Below are 22539 nucleotides of genomic sequence, written 5' to 3'. Positions count from 1 at the left end.
CAGATGCAGTTTATTGTTCAACACAATCCTAAAAACAATTCAGAATAAAATTAAGATTTGGTGCATAATTCAGGACTTAACAAAAAACAATGCAGAGGACTCTTATTTTGAAATGATGGAGACTTGTAAAAATATGGATGAATATCATTGATGAAAGATTTAGCTAGAGCAAATCACTGTGTCAGTGATTCTTTTTATTTTACCTCTGGAGGCAGCTGTTTTGCTGTAAACTGACAATATCCATTCCAAAATGTAACTATCAACACAGATGAATCGGAAACCCGATATATCGGTCTACCTCTAGTTATTATGCCGTTGCTAAGGTATTCAGGGAAAAGACAGGAGATGACAGAGAAAAGCAGGGGAACATACAGTGGTGTGAGCTGAGGGTGCTCTGCAGGTGTGTTTTGGGGACAGGTCTCAAGGCTGTGGCACGGCCTGGTTTTGAAGTTCAAATATTAGGCTTTATGTGTTTGAAGTGGTAATCAAGCCTCTCATTCTCACTCTCTCCATATATCATCTGAAAGTCTGTCTTTTATGCATTTGATGGGTGTAAAGCTTTGGAGGATACACCTAGGACATCAAAACCTTACACCCACATGCAGATGGCTTCTAAAATTTCTCATTATTAATGTAGCAGACAAAGAAAAGAAGAGAGAAAGAGAATATTAATTAAATAAAAGCAAGAACGAAAAAAGGAATGAAAGCTCACCAGTGGCATTCTGGAGGCACAAGTTTTCCCAGCTCCTCCAGGGATTTTTCTGAGCGGTATTCCTGATATGAAACAGAACGGAATTTATAGTAAATGTCCACCATACTTAAATACACTCTCAGTACATCCCATTAATCCAAGAGACTTTTCCAAAAACCAAAAATCACCTCTAAGTCCCTCTGACCATCAGAAGGAACAAAACTATAAACTTTTGTCAGAATAGATGCCATATTTAGGTCAGGTCCACAATAAAAAATTTGTTTTTCCACAAAGCATGCGGTATTAGAGACTAGGTCTTTGTTTTTTAGTGGAGAAAAAAGCTGTTCCAGTGTGGATAAGATGCGTAAACGTAGCAAAATCTAATTTTTTCGAACTAAAAAGTGGACATGGCCTGCAAACATTAGTAAATGCAAACAAAACCAAGGTCAATATGGCTTGATTGTAGGTGATATCTAATTTTCAAAATCCATGTTTTCTAGAGGTGGGAATCACAAGGTAACTGGTGATATGATATTATATTGATATCTAGGTCACAGTACGATATAATTGTGATTCTTTATTTTTGGTGTTCAAAACTATAATACACACTCACTAAGCACTTTATTAGGAACACTATACTTATACTGGGTAGGGCCTCCATTTGCTCTTAAAACAGCCTCAATTCTTCATGGCATGGAATCCACAAGGTGGAACGTTCCTTTGAGATTCTGGTCCATGTTGACATGAGTGCATCATGCAATTTCTGCAGATTTGACAGCAGCACGTTCATGCTGCAAATCTCCTGTTCTGCCACATTCCAAAGGTGTTCTATTGGATTCAGATCCGGTGACTGGGAAGGCCACTGAAGAACAGCGAACTCATTGTCATATTCCGAAAACAGTTTGAGACAACATTTACTTTGTGACATGGCGTAATATCATGCTGGAAGTAGCCATTAGGAGATGGTTAAATTGTGGCCATGAAGGGATGCACATCAGCAACAATACTCAAATAGTCTGTGGCATTCAAGCGATGACCGATTGGTATAAACGGGCCCAAAGTGTGCCAAGAAAACATTCCCCACACCATTAAACCACAACCACCAGCCTGGACTGTTGACACAAGGCAGATTGGGTCCATGGATTCATGCTGTTGGCTCCAAATTCTGACCCCATCATCTGTGCGTCTCAGCAGAAATCGAGATTCATCAGACCAGGCTACATTTTTCCAGTCTTCAACTGTCCAGTTTTAGTAAGCCTGTGCCCACTGCAGCCTCAGCTTTCTGTTCTTGGTTGACAGAAGTGGAACCCGATGTGGTCTTCAGCTGTTGTAGCACATCCACCTCAAGGTTCGATGTTTTGTGCATTCTGAGATTCTATTCTTCTCACTACAATTATACAAAGTGGTTATCTGAGTTACCATAGCCTTTGTCAGCTCAAACCAGTCTGGCCATTCTCCGTTGACCTCTCTCATCAACAAGGTGTTTCTGTCCCCAGAACCGCCGCTCACTGGGTGTTTTTTGCTTTTGGCACCATTCTGAGTAAAGTCTAGACACTGTTGTGCGTCCCAGGAGATCAGCAGTTACAGAAATACTCAAACCAGCCCATCTGGCACCAACTATCATGCCACTGTCGAAATCATTGAGATCAAATTTTTTCCCCCCATTCTGATGGTTAGAGTATGTATGGCTCCTGACCCATATCTGAATGATTTTATGCATTGCACTGCTGCCTCATGATTGGCTGATTAGATAATCGCATGATTAAGCAGGTGTAAAGGTACAACTCACTGCTTCTCATTTTTCTTCACAGGACTTCAGAGAACTGTTACCAATTCACCAAATGCATTGTTAAATTAATATAAAAGTGCCTGAAATCATGTCTATGTTAACCATTTATTTAAGTCTTAAGTCTTTTTACATTTTACTTTGACCTTTTAAACAAAAACAGCCTTGAGAAGTGAACATATAAAATATTAAGTCCTGCAGTCCTTGCAACTTATAGGGATAGTTTAAACAAAAAGCATGCAGCCTTCTGAGAGACAAACAATGTTTTTTGATGTTCACTGAACATACAGTATATAGTCAACTTAAAATCAACTTCAATAAATTAAAACTTAAAAGTACATAAAGAACACTGCAACAATAACAATACTTTGTATATATCAAAGCCTCGTTGTTGTTCATGTCAACTTAAATTAGCCATCTATTCTGACTAAGGGTCTACAGCTTCATTTGAGTGATGTGATCAGTGTAATCTGTTGGTCTTACCTGTACAAAGGCAACTGTAACAACAATAATAATGGCCTGCAAAAAATAAAGATAAAAGAGTTAAGCGGACTGATCCACAGTTTTATGGAGGCAAAAAATGTGAGAGAGGAGATGATCAGGAGAAACTTACCACGGTGATACTGACAGCATCGTCAAACTGTCGCATCAACACACTGATTACAGCGGAAGCCAGCAGCAACAAGATGAGAGGGTCTTTAAACTAGAAAACAGGAGGAAGAAAGTGGAAATCTCAGAGGGAGAAAGACTGCATGAGGGAGCTTAATGTTTCTAATAAGTCCATTGTGGCCAATATCACAAGGTGAAGGACTTGATTTATCTGCCTCTAGAGTTGAAGTAGACTAATCACTATTAGCAATACACGATAGCCTTACCATGCGATAAGAGTTATTGATCTTTGTCTTATAGTGTGCTTTTTCAGATATACAAAAAATTTATTTACCGTCTCTACAAATGTCAAGGAGCCAAAGCCCAAGCGGATATACGGTATCAGCCCACAATACTCAAAAGTAATGGACTGTTCCAAGAAATCAATGTTTTGATACCTTGGGCTGGGTGATAGCAAATATTTACAATAGATTTAAGCAATATCAAACAAGCAGGAGTGCAACAGCAGGACAGAGTGTTATATTCCTTTTATATAACAGTTCTATAAACAAGAAAATATATGTAGAGTAACTGACATTTTAGACACAATATGACCAAAAAAAAATTGTTTGGTTACAATGTTGCAATCCATAGAATTACAACTCTTGGAAAACTGCATGACTCAAATTAGTGAAACAGAACTGTTATCAATGTTATTATCAGTCAATGACGTGACAACCTTAAAACGCTTTTTTTAGCCATTAAGTTTCATAAAGGCTGTAAAAGCAGGCCAGTTTCGCGCCCGCTCTGAGTCGAGTAGCATTAAGCATCTCTGATGCGTTAGGAAATTCAATTCATTACATTAATCAGTTTTTACGAACTGGTTCTAAACACTGATTCAATGGTTTATTTGCATCATCACACACGTTCATGGAAATCCCACCCCAATTTATAAGCTTTCAATATTTTTTGTAAAAATGTAAGTAAATATTTCTGTTTATTACTATGAATTGTTTCATTTTTGCATATAAATAAATGTTATTAAATATGTCTTATGTTCATTTAGTAACAAACTGTGTAAAATTCACTAATATTCACTGTATTTTACTTTTAGCTTTAGATATTTTAAATCTACTTGGAAACAATAAGTGTGTTTACATGCATGCCATTATGCTGATACTCAAAAAAAATTAAATAAATAAAAACGCAGAAAAAAAAACGGATTTACATCTGATTATTTTCTGCTTTTAATGTCAAAACAAACAGTCATGTGCACACACTGGATAAGCTGGTAAGGGTGTTTACATTAGAGGTCGACTCATAATGAATTTTGCCGATACTGCTAACCAAGGTGGTGGAAAAGCAAATAACCGATTAACCAATAGTTTTTTCTAAAATCGATTTATAGAAAATCCCAAAAGCAGTTTAGTGTGAAACTAAAGTCCCAATAATAACCAGAAAAATTAAGAATGGGTGCATAACGAATGACTATATCTATAACCAAGCCCGAAATAACACTGGGAACTTGGCTCCGTAACAATGCTCCATATGTTATTAATTAATAAATTAGGCTTTTTATAGCCTATATATTCACAAGATGAATAGTTTTTGTATACAGTATATACAGAATATAAATAAATATATATATATATATATAAATAATATATATATATATATATATATATATATAAAGATGAGGTTTATTGATGAGGAATAGTAAAAAATAAATAAATAAATAAATAAAAATACATATTCAGTGTAAAAATTCAGTGTAAAAAGCGCTGATCAGCTTTTTAGTTGAATTTTATATATTGTCAAAATGTGAGACATGTGTGGAATGTTCTGGAAATATCTTAATCTACAAACACCAGTTTCTAAGTAGACAGACAGAAAATCAGTAATGCAATGCTTTCAGTGGAGTGACACTGCACAGATGGGAAAATTAGCCAAGCATGTTATTTAGCTTATTTCAAGGTTCCCTAAGGTCATTTGATAGTCAGTGGCACCAGAAATTGATAATGACATGCTGGCACCGCATGAGAAAATAAAGATTAAAAAAGCTGGCAGTGCAAGTTACTTTCTTTGATTGGCCACAGACTGAGTGAGCAGCTCTAATCCACAACAGGATCTGACAACTGCGAATTAGCAATAAACAGCACTGCACAGGATGAGTTCATAATTTCTTTGGATCGAGAAATACGGCTGCCTTTTCAAAACCAAACCCATCAAACTCTGAACAGCAGATGTGAGGCAAAGGTGAAACTAGAAAAGCTTTAGCTGCATCAGAATGTTTCAGCAGATTCTAGAAGTGTGATCTATGGGTGTTAATTAGGGCTACTGTAGGTGATATATCAAATATTCATTGCGATATAAAATTAAGGAACAACACAAAACTTTTTTATTTGGCCATTATTTGGTTGAGTTTAACAATCTTTCCTTGTCTTGTGACTTGAGTGTTAAGACAGATTTGTTTAATAAGCGTCTTTGATTTAAACTTCAGTAGCAAAAGAAGTTAGAGTTCAATTGACTCTTTGCTAAGTCCCGCCTTAAAAGCGTTTTTGACCAATCCTGTCTTAGCAACTGTTACTGGGGACTCCATATTTGCTATTTTTCAATGAGAGCCTATGGGAGTAATGTGTGTTTGAGTAGTTAAGCGTGATTTTATCAAAATGATCCAAAAAATGTAAAACACGATGTTGCCGGGTCACGTGTAATAGTGACACGAGGTACCCAGAGAGGACACACGCAGTGTTTTTATAGTAAATAAACAGTTCACAGCATCAAAATGAATGTGTTAGAAAACGTTATAGCAGTTCAGTTCACTTAAATTATTGTTATCAGGTGTGTAATTGCTATTCAATGATGCTTTTCTCTTTTCAAGTGACTGTGATAATCGTTTTTCTTTGTTCTGATTCACAGTCTTCAATCAAATTACTGTATAATTTAATGATTTCTGTTACAAAAAATGTTAGATAAAAATGCCTTACAATGTCACTCTTCATTCCAGCCCACTTAAGAAAATTGTCCATTCCGTTTATAAGAATATTTTGCAAACAAACGCGGCTTTCACTGCAATCTCTCATTCACTCCTATGGGGAATTCTGCAGAGCTTATCAGAGCGAGCAACTGTAGCCAAGGGGTCGGACCTTAGTGATGGGTCAATTCAGTTCAAATTGTCAGTTTGAATGGATTCAAAACTCTGCTTCAACCATTCATCTGTGTCATGAATAAAAAAAAAAAAAAAAGGTCACTCAATTTTCATTAAGTAAAATACAGTATGGAAAACATGCCTTGATTATTTTACGAAACATTTTGAATCTACCATTAGACAACAAGGGCTGTTTGGTAAAATTATAGCAATTTCAGAGCAGCAAATACATAAATATTAAGATATATTTTTTGCAAATAAGACTTTTTCCTTGAATGCCTTCGCATTGCGATTCTAGAGCAAAAAGTGAATTGGTAAAGTGAAGAAAAGGCCAATACACCCTCAAACACAATAATCAACGTGAACCACCCAGCTGCATTAACATAAGGCTTGAGAGTCCTGATATGACATGAGTTGTGTTACAAGTTTTGCTCTTGTTATGTTACAGCTACTGGATTTTTACACATGCTTTGCAGTTTTAGAGCAACAGGGATGTAAAATATTACACGCTGCAGGGGACCCCACAAAGGACAAAGGCAACAAACTGAAGATAGGTGAATGTGAAAAAAATACAGTTCACCCCAGTTATAGCACTATATTTAGCCGATAAGCACTAAGTTTCTGTCTAGGGTGGATGGAATATTTTCACAGAGGACAGCAGCCTTACAGCTCCATATTGAAAGAGATAGGGTGATGAACTAGGTCATTTTTCAGCTTTTAGGTCTGTTCAAAATGAACAAATATTTTTACCACAACAAGCCTTTCAATAAAAAAACTATAGTCTTTACCAACACAAAATAGGTATTGTTTTAAAGCTTAGAAGTTTTTCTTTACAATGGTTGTAGGCATTATGACCAAAACTAAACAAATGCTTTGAAATTTGCAGACAAATCAGAAATGTTATGTTTTGCACTGTACATGTTTTTGTAATTGGTAAAAACATGAAACTGATCAAATAGTCATGTGTTGATGGAAAGCTCTCAAAGAGTAGAATACAACCAGTCTATTTGTTTTACTCACAGACAAAAATTTTGCGAGTAAGAGCCAAGTACATGTCTTTGACATAAATGTTACATGTATGTAACATTGCTTATAAGCTGCGTTTTTGCTTATAACTTCACAAAAAATAAACAGAACATAAAATATAACATTCCATTACCTAGAGGAGGGGATTCCCCTTAAAAGAGCCCGCATACAATGTAATCGGATGCATAGATCATTAGATAATCCACACAGAGCACAATGTGCACACAAAATGTGCCATCTGGCTAAAAACACGTAAGCTTTCCTGGATCTGATAACTTCATCGGAAATTATATAGTACGTTATCCAACATCATGTAACGCTAAACCAATTGTAATAGGATCACGTCAACCAGAGGTGGAAGTCATCCAAATGTGGGCAGAGAGGATTGTTCACTCTAATTACATATGGCCACTAGGAGATGGCACCAAGTACATGACACAACTCAATGATGGCTCAAATGACACAGAATGGAACTGAATGAGATCTCATTACTCATGCGTGCATGCTTTGGAGAAAGAGCACACCTTTAGTCATTGTTGCATTTGCATGTATAATTAGTTCTTATGTACAATTATTATTTTCATTAGTTTCATTTGTTTGGACACAAGGATAAATTATATTTGTAAAGCTATAACTTTTGATTGCTTTATCATATCAACACACAGTTTTACTCAGTTACAGGTGACATGATTGGGAACAAAATAAAAGCTGAGATATGTTAAATCAGAAAAAAGTACATTTTTGGGTTAAGTTTTTCAGAAACTTAACATCAAATTTGACATCTTCAGAAGAGTGATACCATACAGTATTGTGACAACATAGTTACATTTTAGCGATTTTAGCAGTTGTGTTATGCATAAACACATGTGAACGACTGGACAGTGTTTTGGTTTCATACAGTATGCAAACTTTTCTCAACGACTTACGAAAATTTGCGGCAGTCTCAGTGTGAACAGTTTTCATACATATATTTCTCACCAGACACTTTTCTCCTGCAATTTGTATCACTTCATTATGTTGCTTTTGATTTTAATAGGCCTTTATACCGCATTTACTGAAGTTAAAATGCTTGCGAAAAACGTATTACATAGTGCTTTAGTTTAATCTCTTGGGGTGCCGTTAGTTAGTGACAGACTGCTGTTTTTTTGTTGGTTATGTCTATTTTTTCAGCCAGTCAATAACCTACCTGCAAGATGTATTTTTTCCAGAGTGGTTCATCTTCACTGATGTCAAACTCGTTCCATCCATGGTAAGCGCGGCGTCGTGCTACCTCCTCCTGGGTGAGACCAAACTGCAGATCAGCCTAACGGAGAGAGAAAGGATGAGAATTAAAAGCAGAAAAATGCAGTCTTCCCAAAATAACACTCATCGGATGCGTAACCATGACAACTGACATTAACTGCTAACAAATAACCATGCTGAAGCCATAGAAACAACTAATAAAGCCAGTGTCCTGGAACTTCGGCTTCATAAATTGAACTGTAAGACACCAACAACAATGCATATCTGTTCCCTGCATGGAGAAAGACCTTGAGATTCTCTGTGCATTCTATCCCTTCAAAGGCTTCATCCTCCCCAGTGGGTGTAGGGTTAAAAAATAATGGTCATTTGGAACGCACTTTTAAGTAACTTTTTGGAAACTTTTGTTTGGAACCACCCTACAGCTGCCATCATTTTTCTCCCTTTAAAGCACCCAGTGAAGTCATCATTTATGCAATTTGGAACGCATAATTTATAGCAGAGAAAGCAAAAAGCTCTCGCTGCACTTATCTGCTGGCTGTCCAAAACTAAAAACGAAGGTCGTAATGGTGCCGAGTACAACCAAATTTAACCACATAGTATCACTTTACTCTTTCCCTTTTCTTGTTCAGTTTGCACTTAAAAAAACATGACAGCTTCTGATGGCACACAAATGAAAAACATGTTCTATTTTTTTATATATATATATTTAAAATAGTAATAACCAAGGTGTATTATTCATGGCTTGAGTGCTTCTCTGAGACAGTGGCTAAATGTTGATGATAGTGAATGAATAAAGGTCTTCAGGGATCAGATGGTCATGTCTGTGTGGTGATGGAGAACAGAGACATGGCACAACGCACTCTATCATCCATGCCGAGACTGTAAGAGCATCCCTGCGCTCTCTTATCCTGCGGTGATTCATTAAGGGACACTGTGTGATAGTGGCGAGGATGAATTTCTTAGCGTCAAGGATTTTTCATCTCTGCATGGGAGAGATCTGAGTGGTCAATCATCACCCTCATATGGGCATACCTGCAGTACACAGGCCACCTCGTTCACAGGTAGTTCACTGGCTTTTTTCGAAGTCACAACCGGAACCATGGTCTCATCTTCACAGAGGGGTTGACATTCGGCAAGCTGTGGGAAAAAAAAAACAGAAAGGAAAACATTTAAACAAAACATCAACAGAGGAAGTATGCATGATTACCCACATGATCACACAGAGAAAATATTCCCATTAATAAGTTTTGAACTTTGGAGATAATTCACATCAGATCATTAAGTTATCATAACCTAACCTCTCCTCTGAAAAAACGTGAGTACATCGTACAAAGGGATTACAGGCCAGAACTTGGACCTCTTAAATGCTGCACATGGAAACAATAAACAAATCAAGGAAGAGCACTTTTTATGACTAACCAGTCTTAGGAAGTAACTCTGTATTAATTTCATCATCTGAAACTTCACCCAACCCAAACTGTAGACTCTCATTTACAGAAAATGAGAAAGCTCCAGTTACACAGAGCTGCAGCTGGAGGAAGGGCAATCTGACAGCAATCATGAAAATCATCGGATTGATTAATGGAACGCATTACGGTGCAAAAGGACATCTGAAGCACTCCAAACAGAATAAAACTACCATTACGATTATGCTTTTAAATGGCGAACATCCATGTTCAACATAAAGAACATTATATGAACATCTTTATAATATCTTGTCTTACATATGACCAACTAGCCTGCTCAATGTTTCTAGCTCAACGATTTCTGTACTGTAAACTCCATCTAACTCTGGGGAAAAAAAACATAGTGAACCAGATACTGTTGATCCTGTACCATGATATACACCAATTCCATGTTAAAGTTACATTTAATAGAAAGAAAACTATATTTTTACTAGAGCTGTCAAAATTAATGCGGTAATGCATGCGATTAACTAAAAAAATGTAATGCGTTGATTTTTCTTAATCGCGATTAACGCATTTATCGTTAATACATAATAAACCAGCATAAAAACTGGTTGGAAGGGCAGAACCTTTGCTATGTGTCCACCCGGACTCATTACAATGACGCACACACCATAAACACACACAGCAGTGATTCAGTGGCAGTGTAAAGTGATGGGGAAATTAGCTCCTAACGCTATTTGTTATACAAAACAAGCCTAGATGGATGTTGTGACAGAAATCAAGTATTTTTCAGCCTATGTAATGTGCATTTTAAATACCACAGATGCATGCCAAGTCTTAACTATCACCAACATGCAGAGACGTTTTTGTTTGCATGTGCTTTTCATGTGGAGTTCAAAGCGGCCATGACACTGAAGCGAATCATGAACGCAGCTTCACAATTGCTGTAACAACGCAGATAGCCACAGTCTGCCAGCTGATTAATATTGTGGAGGATGAGAGTTTAAGAAATTTTGCATGCCCATTGCAATGAATATGCAACCTATGTGGGGACTAGTTCTTTCAATTAGTCAAACTCCCACTTTAACGTTTAATGTTACTTGAATTGATGCTATTTTAGTTCATTTCTATCTTTATACTGTGGAAGTATTTGTTTGAAACATTTTAATAAACCATTATATTGTTTCATATTGTTTTTTGTTTCCTTTCCTAAGAAAGAAACATGCATTTTGACAGGAAAAGAAGTATATTTTGATTCAAATTTCAACACTTAGAAAATCTGTGATTAATCATGATTAACTACAAAGAATTATGCACTTAATCATGATTAAAAAATTTAATCGACTGACAGCACTCATTTTAACACTTTCTAAAGAAAATGCAAGTGATGCTTGCCCAAGCAAAATACTGCTATGTGGTTGCTAAGGTGTTTTATATGGCATTGCTATGGGTGGTTGCTAGGTGGTTTCCTTCAGGTCCAAGTCAAAAGAACCCACCTCCAAGTCTCTCTGATATTCTGATCACTAGATGATCCAGCAGTATGAGCAATAGTAATAGTCAAGTCATGAATTTACCAATAAGTAAGACCCATGATAAATTCAGACCTTGAAGGCTGAGTATAAAAATGAGTATATAGTCCAGTGATTTAAGTTCAACCTGTGGATGGCAGTTGAACATAAGTAAGGTTATTAAGATGTAGATTTATTCTTGGGTCATTCGGAATTACCCAAGGTTAAATGTTCTGAGACCTTGCACCAGAGAGGCATACTTTAAACAAACTAGGTTACAATGGAAATAAACACATAACAACATGCAAATCTAAACAAAATCCTGTTGTGACTAGATTTCAGGACACAATTGAAAAAAGCCCAGACAGACAATATGCTCAAAGCATATTCTAAACATAGACTTTAAGAGAGTTACCCTCAGGTGGATGTCACTGGCGGATATCTTTCAGAAAGATGCCTTACAAAACGAGACAGAGAAAAAAGGAGAAGAAAGAAAGATAGAGAAAGCCAATGTCAGAGATGGAAATCATAAGTGAAAGAAAATTAGGGCTACCTCAGGTATTCTGTATCATGTTATGTGTTGGATCCAGCATAAATCTTTATAAAAACTCCCCATTCAATGTCTCAGCATCTAGAAGTGTTACAAGCCATTCTTCCAGCACCATCATTCAGCAGGTACAGCGTAAAGATAAAAGCATCTTACTGAAATGTTAGCAAGTCTCAGCCTGAGCGGATTCCCATAATTAAGAGTGGCAAGAGATTAAACCTGAATCAACCAATCCATTCTGTCAACACTCTCTGAACGGACCTCTCTTTACATTAATGAATGAGTGCTATGGGTAACAGGACACAGCTAGTGGATTGGGTGCCCTTTAAAGAAATGAGGCCATTTCTATGCATTTTCCTCTCTGGTTTTCTAACACCTAGTATAACAAGCTATATGGTCAAAAGTATGTGGACACCGAGATCTCACCTTTATGTGCTTGTTTAACATTTAATTTCAAACCTATTGGCAATATAGGGAGTTGGACATCCCTATTAGCTTCCACTCTTCTGAGAAGGTTTTCCACTAGATGTTAAAACATGACTGTGAGGATTTGTGACCTCGGGAGTAAAAATGTAATTTTTATTCTGCTATCGGTTAGGTTCAGGGTTAAGGTTTGGGTAAGGGGGTAGAGTTAATAAAATATGCATTCCTGCTGACTCGTGGTCAACCGATATGAGTTTTAATGTCCGATGCCATATCCAGATAGCAGGGTGGCCGATAGGCCGATGCAATGCTGATATAGCACACGTTTTGCTCTGATATATACACATAACAAAATTGCTAAAATGCTTGGATTGTCACAGAGTGACCGTTATGATTTGTTAAACAGAGAAACTTTTGATCCTGATCTTGAAATTTTGATTCTGGCTGATAGAATAACCGCTTCAGAGGAAGATATTATTAAATGAGCACTCGACAGTATGAAACAGTTTTCAGGGAACTGTTGAGGAGACAGAGCAAGAGTAAAACACGTGAGCACTTTAACGTTATGAACTCAGAAGCGTCTATCGTGGCTATGATATGTGGACCGTTTAAATGAGACTGTGTTGCGCAACTGTCTATTATTGTAACATGATGGCACATAACAAAAAACTAACCGTGATTGGTCGTTTATATGTCTCAGATGCTTAACATGCAAGCAGGCCATTCTCGGCGCCCTCACGGTCTTAAGAAACAAATCAGCCAAGTGGGAAAATGTATCGTCCGATGTCAATAGTTAAATTCAGAATATCGGCCGATTTATCGGGCTCTGTGAAATATCAGTCGACCACTATATACGATAAAAAAATACAACTTGCTTTTGTCGCCACTCTGTGGACATTTCACTCGGAAACTAAAGATCACAAAAGCTCATACGTTCATCAAGACTTCCAGTTTGGGTCGCAGATGGGAAGTGATTCAAATTTTGGTGAGCACAGACTGATTTCAGCATCACAACTTTCAACCTAATGTCGCAGTAGGGCTGGGCGATATGATGAAATAGATCGCGGCGACGATATAAATTGTCAGTCACTAGAGATTTTGCTATATCGTGTATATTGCGGTATGTAAATATCTATGTGCGCAGCGTAGGCTTATCTATCAGTGGACGGGGCTTCACATGAGACTGAGAGAATTAAAGAAACCTGAACAGAGTTTTTATGCCATTAATACATTTTTCGGCAGCCGCCAAAGCAAATTCAATGGCATTCATCTTGTGTTTGTTGCTTCAGAAGTACTAAAATGCTTCTAAAGTGACACGCGTATCTGTTTCATGTGCGCTATCTCTGTAGCACGCAAAGGATTCCCGATATTTAGAGGAGAGGGATCACTCGCGCAATGCAATAATGTTTGACTCAGAAGAAACCCTGAAAAAAACATCGACAGAACGGGATGACTCCCAAACAAGTCATGAAAATGAAGAGGAGCTTGTTATTAAAACATGTGACATCTGTGGTGTGGGTTCACAAAAGCCAACAACACAGAGCAGAAAAATTTAGAAATCTACAAACTGTGTCGCACAACGATAATCACTCATAATACAAGCACTTTGTTTACCTCCTTAAATGAAGCACGCAAAAGAATATTATAAAAGCCAAAAGAGGCGCTCTGCAGGATATTGAAAATGTTTTGTCATTTTGAAAGTCGCTTTGGATAAAAGCCTCTGCTAAATGCATATATGTCATGTAAATGCATTAATTCAGTCATAATATTTTTTGCAAGAAGTGTTTCTTATATTTACTTTTTTTTTTTTTTTTTGCATTACTTTGGGAAGATCTTGAGATTCTTGAGGAAAGTTTATAACAATAATATTGGTCAACAATGTAGACTGTAATGTGGCATAATGTGAAATTTAGCTTTATGGTAAGAATGATTTAAAAGCAGGGTGGGTGTTTTTTTATTTGGAATAGTGTCAAGTTCCAAATAAAAAGGAAATTATATAAGAGGAAGTATTTAATATCATGACTAGATTATCCACAGTACAATATGGTTATTTAATATAAATGATTACAGAAATGCAGATACATTAATGATGTTATGTTACATAATCAAATATATCAAAAAAATTCTATTGATTTTCCCCCAAAAATTACTATACTGTGATATATATCTTTATTGTGATATAAAATTACTCATATTGTGATATAAGATTTTGTTCACCCACCCCTATGTCGCAGAATTTACAGTAAGATCATTCTGAAGGTTTGGACATGCCTGCCTAAACGTATGTTTCTCATGACCTTAAATCCTTTTGATCTAAAGCCTTGTGCTTAAATGCTTGAAATTAGTCTAGAAGACAAAAGTTATACCCATGAATGAATTTCTTCACAAAATTTTAATTGAAATGTATCAGGCTACAATTTGATTTTATTTATTACACATTTGATTTATTTTAATTGTAAGTGCAATCTTTTTGTTTAAAATGGACGAGTTGGAACAAAGTGTGCAGGAAAAGGAGCCAATAAGTGCCTAGCATCTAAGGAACACAGGATTCAGGAAATCCTTCAGTACTGTTTAAAAAGCATCCCAGGTAGCTATTGGTTGAGATAATGCCAAACGTGTGCAAAGCACACAAAGTATGTTATCAAGGCAAAGGGTGGCGCTTTGAAGAATCTAAAAGATAAGAGCTTTGATTTGCATAAAATTGTCAGAGATCCAATAACAGCTCAACCTGTCTTCAGCAACTATTTCCTTTAACCTGTATCAGGAATATCACATGGCTCTAATAATTATTACTGTTATGTGCTTTTTGATTGACAGTCTTTTTCTAGAATTAAGTCACGTTTTTATGGTGAAATTCTAATTAGGTTGGCAAAAACCAGATGAGCCATTTATCTTCACAATCAGCCAGCATAAAATAAATAAATAAATCAAGCTTTAATTGTTTTCGTATCTCCCGGGCCCCCCTATCTGGGTCTCAATTACAAACTGTGGCTGGATCTCCCACTGACAGAACTGGGCCAAGTGCAGTTTCAAGGCCATACACACAAAGAGAACAAACTACTCTCTCAGTGCTCTCCATTAGATGATCGAGACTGTCAGAAGTCCGCTGTGAGACACTAACAAAGTTTCCACAGAGTTCAAACTGCACTCTCTCCCATCACCCTCTCCTTTTCAACAGCTCCTCACTGATAGCAAACTTACATATAAATAGACCAAGTACACAAAGGAGGAAAAATGCAGTTCACTAAAAAAAGTAATAAAAGTGTCCTCGGCCATGCCCTTAACACACCTCAGTTTCCACTGAGCCACTCGACAAGCTGAACATTACGCAACACTCTTAAACAAACCAGAACACAAATGGGTACACTGGAGGTTTTGAATTTCATCTTTGTCTATGGAAATCCTTGGACTTTTGATAGTCAAAATTTGAAATGAGGGGAGGGGAGAATAGAATCCCTCGCCTTGTGTTAAAGGTCAGTCCAGATTTTTCCTTTGTTTATTTCAACAATTACGAGGCCTCCTGTCTGCGTCTCAGACTTTTTAAAATGTTGTACATGCTGTACAAGGAAACTAATTTAGTTTTTCCAAGTAAGAGCAACAATAAATGTGATGCCTGCCTTAGTTAGCACCACAAATGAGAATACAAAGCTTTCAAAATTTCTTAGAAAGATGTTAGTGACCATATTATAAGGTGTGACCACCTTTACAAAGCACAAGAAAAAAAGCTAAGATTACCATTTACAATAGAAACAGCCCGGACTCAGGGCCACATGATGAATACAAAGTAGTATTGTTAAGTTTGAAAGACATTTCTGAGAAACAGTGTTGTTGAAACAAGAGCAGAGCTTTCCATAGAGAAAGAAAATCCTTTTTTTTCTTTCTTTCTCCAAAACCAAGGTAAACAAGGGACCAAATATCCAAACATTTGCTGCTCAGCGGTGGGAAATCGAAATATTGATTCCACTTGTGAAAATTTCAAACTAACCTTCAGTATCGCATAACATGTTACACTTTTTCAAAACATGTTTCCAAACCCTTACTTCAAGACTGGGATAATCAGCATGATCAGAGATTGTGTAAACCAAACAGCCTTCCACAAAGCATGAAACAGAGGTCTACCAATACTGGATTTTGCGATACCGATAACGAAGTTGGTGGAAAAGGCTGATAAGTGATTAATCGGTCGATAGTTTTTAAAATCAATTTGTAAACTGTTAAACAAATTCTGGCATAGAGGCTACATGAGTCCAAAATGAATAAAATCCAAGATGCAGTTAATTGTTCAACAGATCTGGTGCATAATGTGGGCCTTTTATATAAAACCAAGCTAATCTAATTGTAGAATCCTCCAGCGGTGGCCACAGAGCAAAAAGGGAAAAAAACATATCTGCAGCTATCGGCATAAATTTCTACCAATAAACAATAGTTCCAAAAAGCAACTATCGGCGCCGATTAATTGGTAAAACCAATATATCAGTCTACCTCTAGCATAAAACCACTAAAGACAAAACAGAACGAAACACTTTAGCTAGTTCTCAATCTTCAATCTGTCAAGCAAAGCTAATGGGAGCTTCACAGGATGTTAGATGCTCTGTTATATATAGATGGAGCAGGGGTTGTTGGGACAGAGGGTGGTTAATAATCTTCCTCCTAGCTGTCTTGACAGGGCATGTAGGCTTACTGGAACTGTTAAGATAGCAGAGGGATGTCAGTCCACAAGTGCACCTGACGGCACGGTGGAAAAAAACAGAGAGAAACAGAGAACAGGACAGCGGAACAGGAGGAAATCCAGTGGAATGAGGCGGCCGGCTTCACACACCAACCCTTTAACACACACATGGAAAGAATAAATACAGCATCCTCATCGTCTACGGACTGAACGGACAGTCTGACACCCACTAAACTCTCCCTCACCTCCTTTATAAGACACAAACATCAAGTTTTGCAGGAAGATAAGCAGTGCACACTACTATGTCTATTAATTAGGCCTATTTTTGTTGACAAGGCTCTCTGGAAAATTGTATTCTGATTGGTCAATATTTGTGAATTTATAAAACTATATAATCGCCCATTGTTCCATGTAAACGACTCTCTCGAATCACTGCACTGTCTCTTTCTTCTCAACTAATTAATGACTAAATCAATATTTCATGTCCATTGTATAGTCAGCTAGTCATTATTGCAAAACAAACCACTTACAAGAGCTCTCCACTTCGCATCAGGGTCCATTTATTGTACGTTTATTTTCACTAGCCGCTAACTTTTAACCAGCCACATACATTTATGTTCCACCACAGGCATGTTGGAATACACACTTTGCCAAAGCACATAAATATACTAATGGTGTAAATGACTTGTGTCATACAAGAAGATCATATTGTGCAATAGGTATGTGACGTATTCGGTAATATGGTATATCGCAGTAATTAACTTGCACGATATTTTTTGCATGGGTACTTCAAAATACCGTACATATTTCTAGATAACCTTTTGGCCAAATTGTTTCGATTTTTCTGATCGCACAGCACTTTTTCCGTCAACTATCAACGATCAAGTTTCACTACATGTGAATGCGTGTATGCAGCATAAATGCCACATGCGCACTCTGATGTAAACAAAACCAATGTGGACAAGAAGCATGGCTGAAAGAGGAATGCGGTCAACCCTTTATCCATCTTCTGAAAGGGTTAAGTCAGAAGTATGGAAGTATTTTGTGTTCCATAAAAATTCAGAGGGATTGTTGGTTGCAGATGTTTTCCCTTAATCATTAAATACATGGCAGAAAAGTGGCAGCGAAACACGGGAACACCTCATTCATTGGTGTTATATCTTCATCTTCATTCATCTGCGGGACAATCATACCGTTCAATTCAGCCAAATAATGTTGTGACAGTACTGCTAATTTTTCCAAACTGTTTTTGAAAACTGAGACACAACACTCTAAAGGTGATCGCACACCGGACACGTCTGGCAGACGACATGGCACATGTTTTCTATGAATGTACGCACACCGCCGCTGACAGACACCGAGCAGCAGCGGCGGTATGCGTACACATTCAGCTACGACTCCGGAGGCTGCTCAAATATCTGCCACGCCACGGAGCATAACTCGTATGGTTTTCCATTAAATTCGACCCAAATCATTATAAAAAGGACAAATATTATTTACTCTAGTCACTACTACTGGATGATATATTGTGTATATGTTTCTTTCATCTAGCATAAACAATATGTTTTCAGTTACAAGTATGTCTTTTGTGGTTTGACAGCTTGAATGAAGCTCATTTAATGCTACAGTATAGAGAAATTGCATAATTAACATTGCAATTTCTAATCGTTCAGTTTGCGCAGTTACACCAGTTTCATACATTAACCTGCAAACTCATAAACATGACTTTGTTCATTACTGAAGAAAGGAAAAACCTTGGTAACTTTTGTGTGTACTGTCTGCCACCTGATCCGCATCGACGTGCCCAGTGTTTGATACCTGTGATATGTCCTACCCGCGACACGCGACGCTTCTGATCCGGTGTGCGACTCCCTCAAGAGACAACTAAGATGACAAAGTGAGCTGTTGTTGCCATTTGCAGATCATGTGTAGCTTGCTTTCAAGTGGCCGAATAGTAGTTCGCTAAAACTCCGCTAACTAAACAGTAATGTCTTTTTTATTGTATATTATTTTACTTTGTTATGTAATTGTTTAAAATGTTCAATTTGTTTTTTTTAAACGTTCAGGGTTCTTTTCAAAGTTCTTTGTTATCGGTTCATTTAAATGGCCAGTTAGGAATTGAATAAAGTAATTTAACTTGTTATTAAGAGAACAACAATTAAGATAGTTTATCTTTCACACTGTTTTTGTAATATAATTCAGTAACGTGATAATACCGTATACCGTGATAAAAGCTTGAGCAAATATCGTGATGTGAAAATTTGATACTGTCACGTGCCTGTTGTGCAACTTGCATAACTGCAAACCACAATGACGCTGACAAGAGTGACTTAACATTCTGAAACTGGTGGCTTGTGATGACAGTGAGATAACCCCACTTGACTTCCTGCCATTGTATCTGATCAAGTCTGATGGCTGTAGGACTCAACAGCTGTGTCTGAAAACCTTGTGATCTACCTAGCTAGACAGCATTTTGGGGCATAAGGTTGGTAGATTTGGGGTTGAGACACTACATGTGCTCAACCTGTCAAATAAATCCCAGTCCCACTGTTCAAGCATGATGAACAAGACTGCCACTCACAGCAGGTATGTTGTCACTGGCGCACCTCTAGTCAACTACACCACACAGTGGCAGTGAATTTTAAACTGAGTATTAGTGAACGACGGCAGGTTGGCTCAGAAGCATTTACTACCTCATGTAATGCTTATAAGAGTACTCAGTGGCCTGTTTAACGCAAAAATACAACAGTTCCTCTTTGTTTAGCTGGAGATAACAGATGGAAAACAAAGGAAATGTTTGGCGAAACCAGGACATAACTATAAAAACCATGTGGATCAAATAAAACAGGAGGACATTTAGTAAAAACGCATTTTTAGGTGAATTTGCTCAATCCGACAACAAACCAATTTACTCACACACACATCACACTACAAACGTGGGTTGTACTACTCTCACTCTCAATTTAAGTTAAGCTTCTCCAGGCGCCCAGATAAGCAAATGCATGCAAATAAACCGAATACAGCTATCGACGAAACTAACACAAGCCACCGAAGGAGCAGATATGGTTCTGTCCGTTTAAACACGGTTCACTGGTTATCTTGGAGAGGACAATTGACAGCACATCATAGCACATGACAGCTGACCTTAAACATTTTCCAGTCGCTTTCCGTAAAGGCGTTAATTTGAATGATTGTCGCGCGCGAGCGCGAGCCGCGACAACACGCGTTCGGCTAATGTTTCAATCACATCACCGGTTTTTATAATTATGTTTTTGCTGTGTTTCGTGGTATAGGTTCACACATCACGCATTATAGAACAACAACTAAACAACTGGGGCTTTGTCTGAGGTTAGCAGATAGGCTTTTAAAGCCATATAAAGCCTTTGATTGGTGTTGGAAAAGGGAAAAATGTTTTTCCTTGAAACTTACCAGCGGGTCCTTTTTCTTTTGCATCTTCCGTGAGCGTTCGTCGATTCTGTCTGACGGCCGCTGATGGCGTCATCACGTAGGGAACGTGTAAGGGGGCGGGGCGACGGAAAGAGTCCTGTCACTAAACCTTACATGCTGATTGTAATTCAAACAATTAACTGAGTAAACAGGTGGTTGATGCAGTGACATTGATGTATCTTTATCAATAAATTATAATTATAATTATATGCCAGATTATTTGTCTTTCTCTCTGTCTCACTTTTCTATTTATAAACAATAATACGTTTTAGCCTAGAGACAGTACCTGTAAATAGTAGTGTTTATAGTGAAGTGTAGTATAAGAACTCACCTACTCATTATTCATTCTTCGTTTTTAATATTTTCCACAATTTAGAATAATTGTAATGTCCTCAAAACTACACGAAAACATAAATTAAATATTATTATTATTATTATTATTATTATTATTATTATTATTATATTTAATCTATTAATACTATTTAATAAATAGTATATTATTATATTTATGCCGTATATTATATTATATTATTATAGTATATTATTATATGCCGGGCACTTGTTGGTTGCTTGTCCCTTAATATCTCCTCCAACTCATCCATTATTATTATTAATATTATTATAATTGTTATTATTATTATTATTATTTAAAAAAAACTTTTTAAGTAATTCGTAGGCACACATTTTATTTTTTTATCTATGAAACTAATGAGCATTTAAGCAAAGGTATATATATATATATATATATATATATATATATATATATATATATATATATATATATATATATATATATATACACACACTACCGGTCAAGTTTTGAAACACACTCATTCTTTATTATAATTTTTTTTTTTTTTTTTTTTTTTCACATTTTAGAATAATAGTAAAGTTGTCAAAACTAGGGAATGGAACTATGGGAATTATGTTGTGACTAAACAAAATCTGTGTTATATTTTAGCATCTTCAAAGTAGTCACCCTTTGCCTAGAATTTGCAGACATGTACTCTTGACATTTTCTCAACCAACTTCTTGAGGTATCACCCTGGGATGCTTTTTAAACAGTATTGAAGGAGTTCCCATCTATGTTGGGCACTTATTGGCTGCTTTTCTTTATTATTTGGTATTTTATATATGATATATTATATAAATATTATATATATATATTTGTCTGCTTGTGTATTTCTATATATACTTGTATTTCTATTAGCTTTTTTATTCAATTTTTTTATTTTTATTATTATTATTATCTCTGTCTTGTTGTTGTATTGTTTGTGCACTGGAAGCTTCTGTCACCAAGAAAAACTCTTTGTATGTGGAAGCATACTTGGCAAAAAAGCTCATTCTGATTCTGATTCTGTATGTCTAAACTTTTAACTGGCAGTGTTGTGTATGTAAAGCAAATGATAAGCGCCTCAGTAAAAGAAAGCGTGAACCGCAGCGTCCTCTAGTGGGACGATGACAGATAGTGGAACTCTTCAAACAAAACATCCCAGCGCTGCAAACAAACTTAATGAGTGCTCGGATAAGAAAAATAAAAATAAAAAATAGGTTAAATGCAATGTTTTTCTAAATATATTGTACTACAGTAAGGATTCTGTTATTGTATTGTGTATTTACTCTTAATACAGTTTGCATTCTAGATGCCGTGACTTTCATAAACTTCCGCCACTGGAAATATGAGTTCTCTCCATTTTGTTGAATGTAAAATGTTGAAAAATATGAAATCATAATGCTTGAAGTCACACTCACCACTTGCCCTTTGTTTTTGTGAAAACATTTAAATGATTAATTATACGATTATGCAAATGCCTTGTCATAAGCATGACAATATGCACTGATCTCACAGGCATTCGTTGGTTGTTAAAGGGATAGTATACCCAAAAATGAAAATGCTCTCATCATTTACTTACCCTCATGCCATCCCAGATGTGTATGACTTTCTTTCTTCTGCTGAACACAAATTAATATTTAGAAGAATATTACAGCTGTGAATGGTGACCAGAACTTTGAAGGTCCAAAAAGCATATAAAGCAGCATAAAAGTAATCCATAC

General features: G+C 36.6%; 1 protein-coding gene across 2 annotated transcripts in view; it reads right to left on the bottom strand.

Moving 5' to 3' along the window:
- Window positions 1–20522, bottom strand: part of LOC127454616 (calcium-transporting ATPase type 2C member 1) — a 49862-nt gene extending 29340 nt beyond the window's left edge. Inside the window, exons 1-7 of one of the 2 annotated variants that reach the window (XM_051721936.1) lie at window positions 20467–20509; window positions 11814–11855; window positions 9514–9618; window positions 8426–8542; window positions 3091–3180; window positions 2961–2996; window positions 713–774 (exon numbers count right to left, since the gene is read on the bottom strand). In XM_051721936.1, coding sequence (XP_051577896.1) covers window positions 713–774; window positions 2961–2996; window positions 3091–3180; window positions 8426–8542; window positions 9514–9582 — 374 coding nt within the window. In that variant the 5' untranslated portion in view covers window positions 9583–9618; window positions 11814–11855; window positions 20467–20509. Of the gene's footprint in view, window positions 1–712; window positions 775–2960; window positions 2997–3090; window positions 3181–8425; window positions 8543–9513; window positions 9619–11813; window positions 11856–20466 lie in introns of both variants that reach the window. The other variant, XM_051721935.1, reaches the window with a different exon arrangement.
- Between the last annotated feature and the right edge of the window lie 2017 nt (window positions 20523–22539).

Source organism: Myxocyprinus asiaticus, chromosome 16 (assembly GCF_019703515.2).
Source record: "Myxocyprinus asiaticus isolate MX2 ecotype Aquarium Trade chromosome 16, UBuf_Myxa_2, whole genome shotgun sequence".
Lineage (NCBI taxonomy): Eukaryota > Metazoa > Chordata > Actinopteri > Cypriniformes > Catostomidae > Myxocyprinus > Myxocyprinus asiaticus.
Note: the sequence above shows the minus strand (reverse complement) of the source record. Positions and strands in the feature narration are given on the sequence as shown.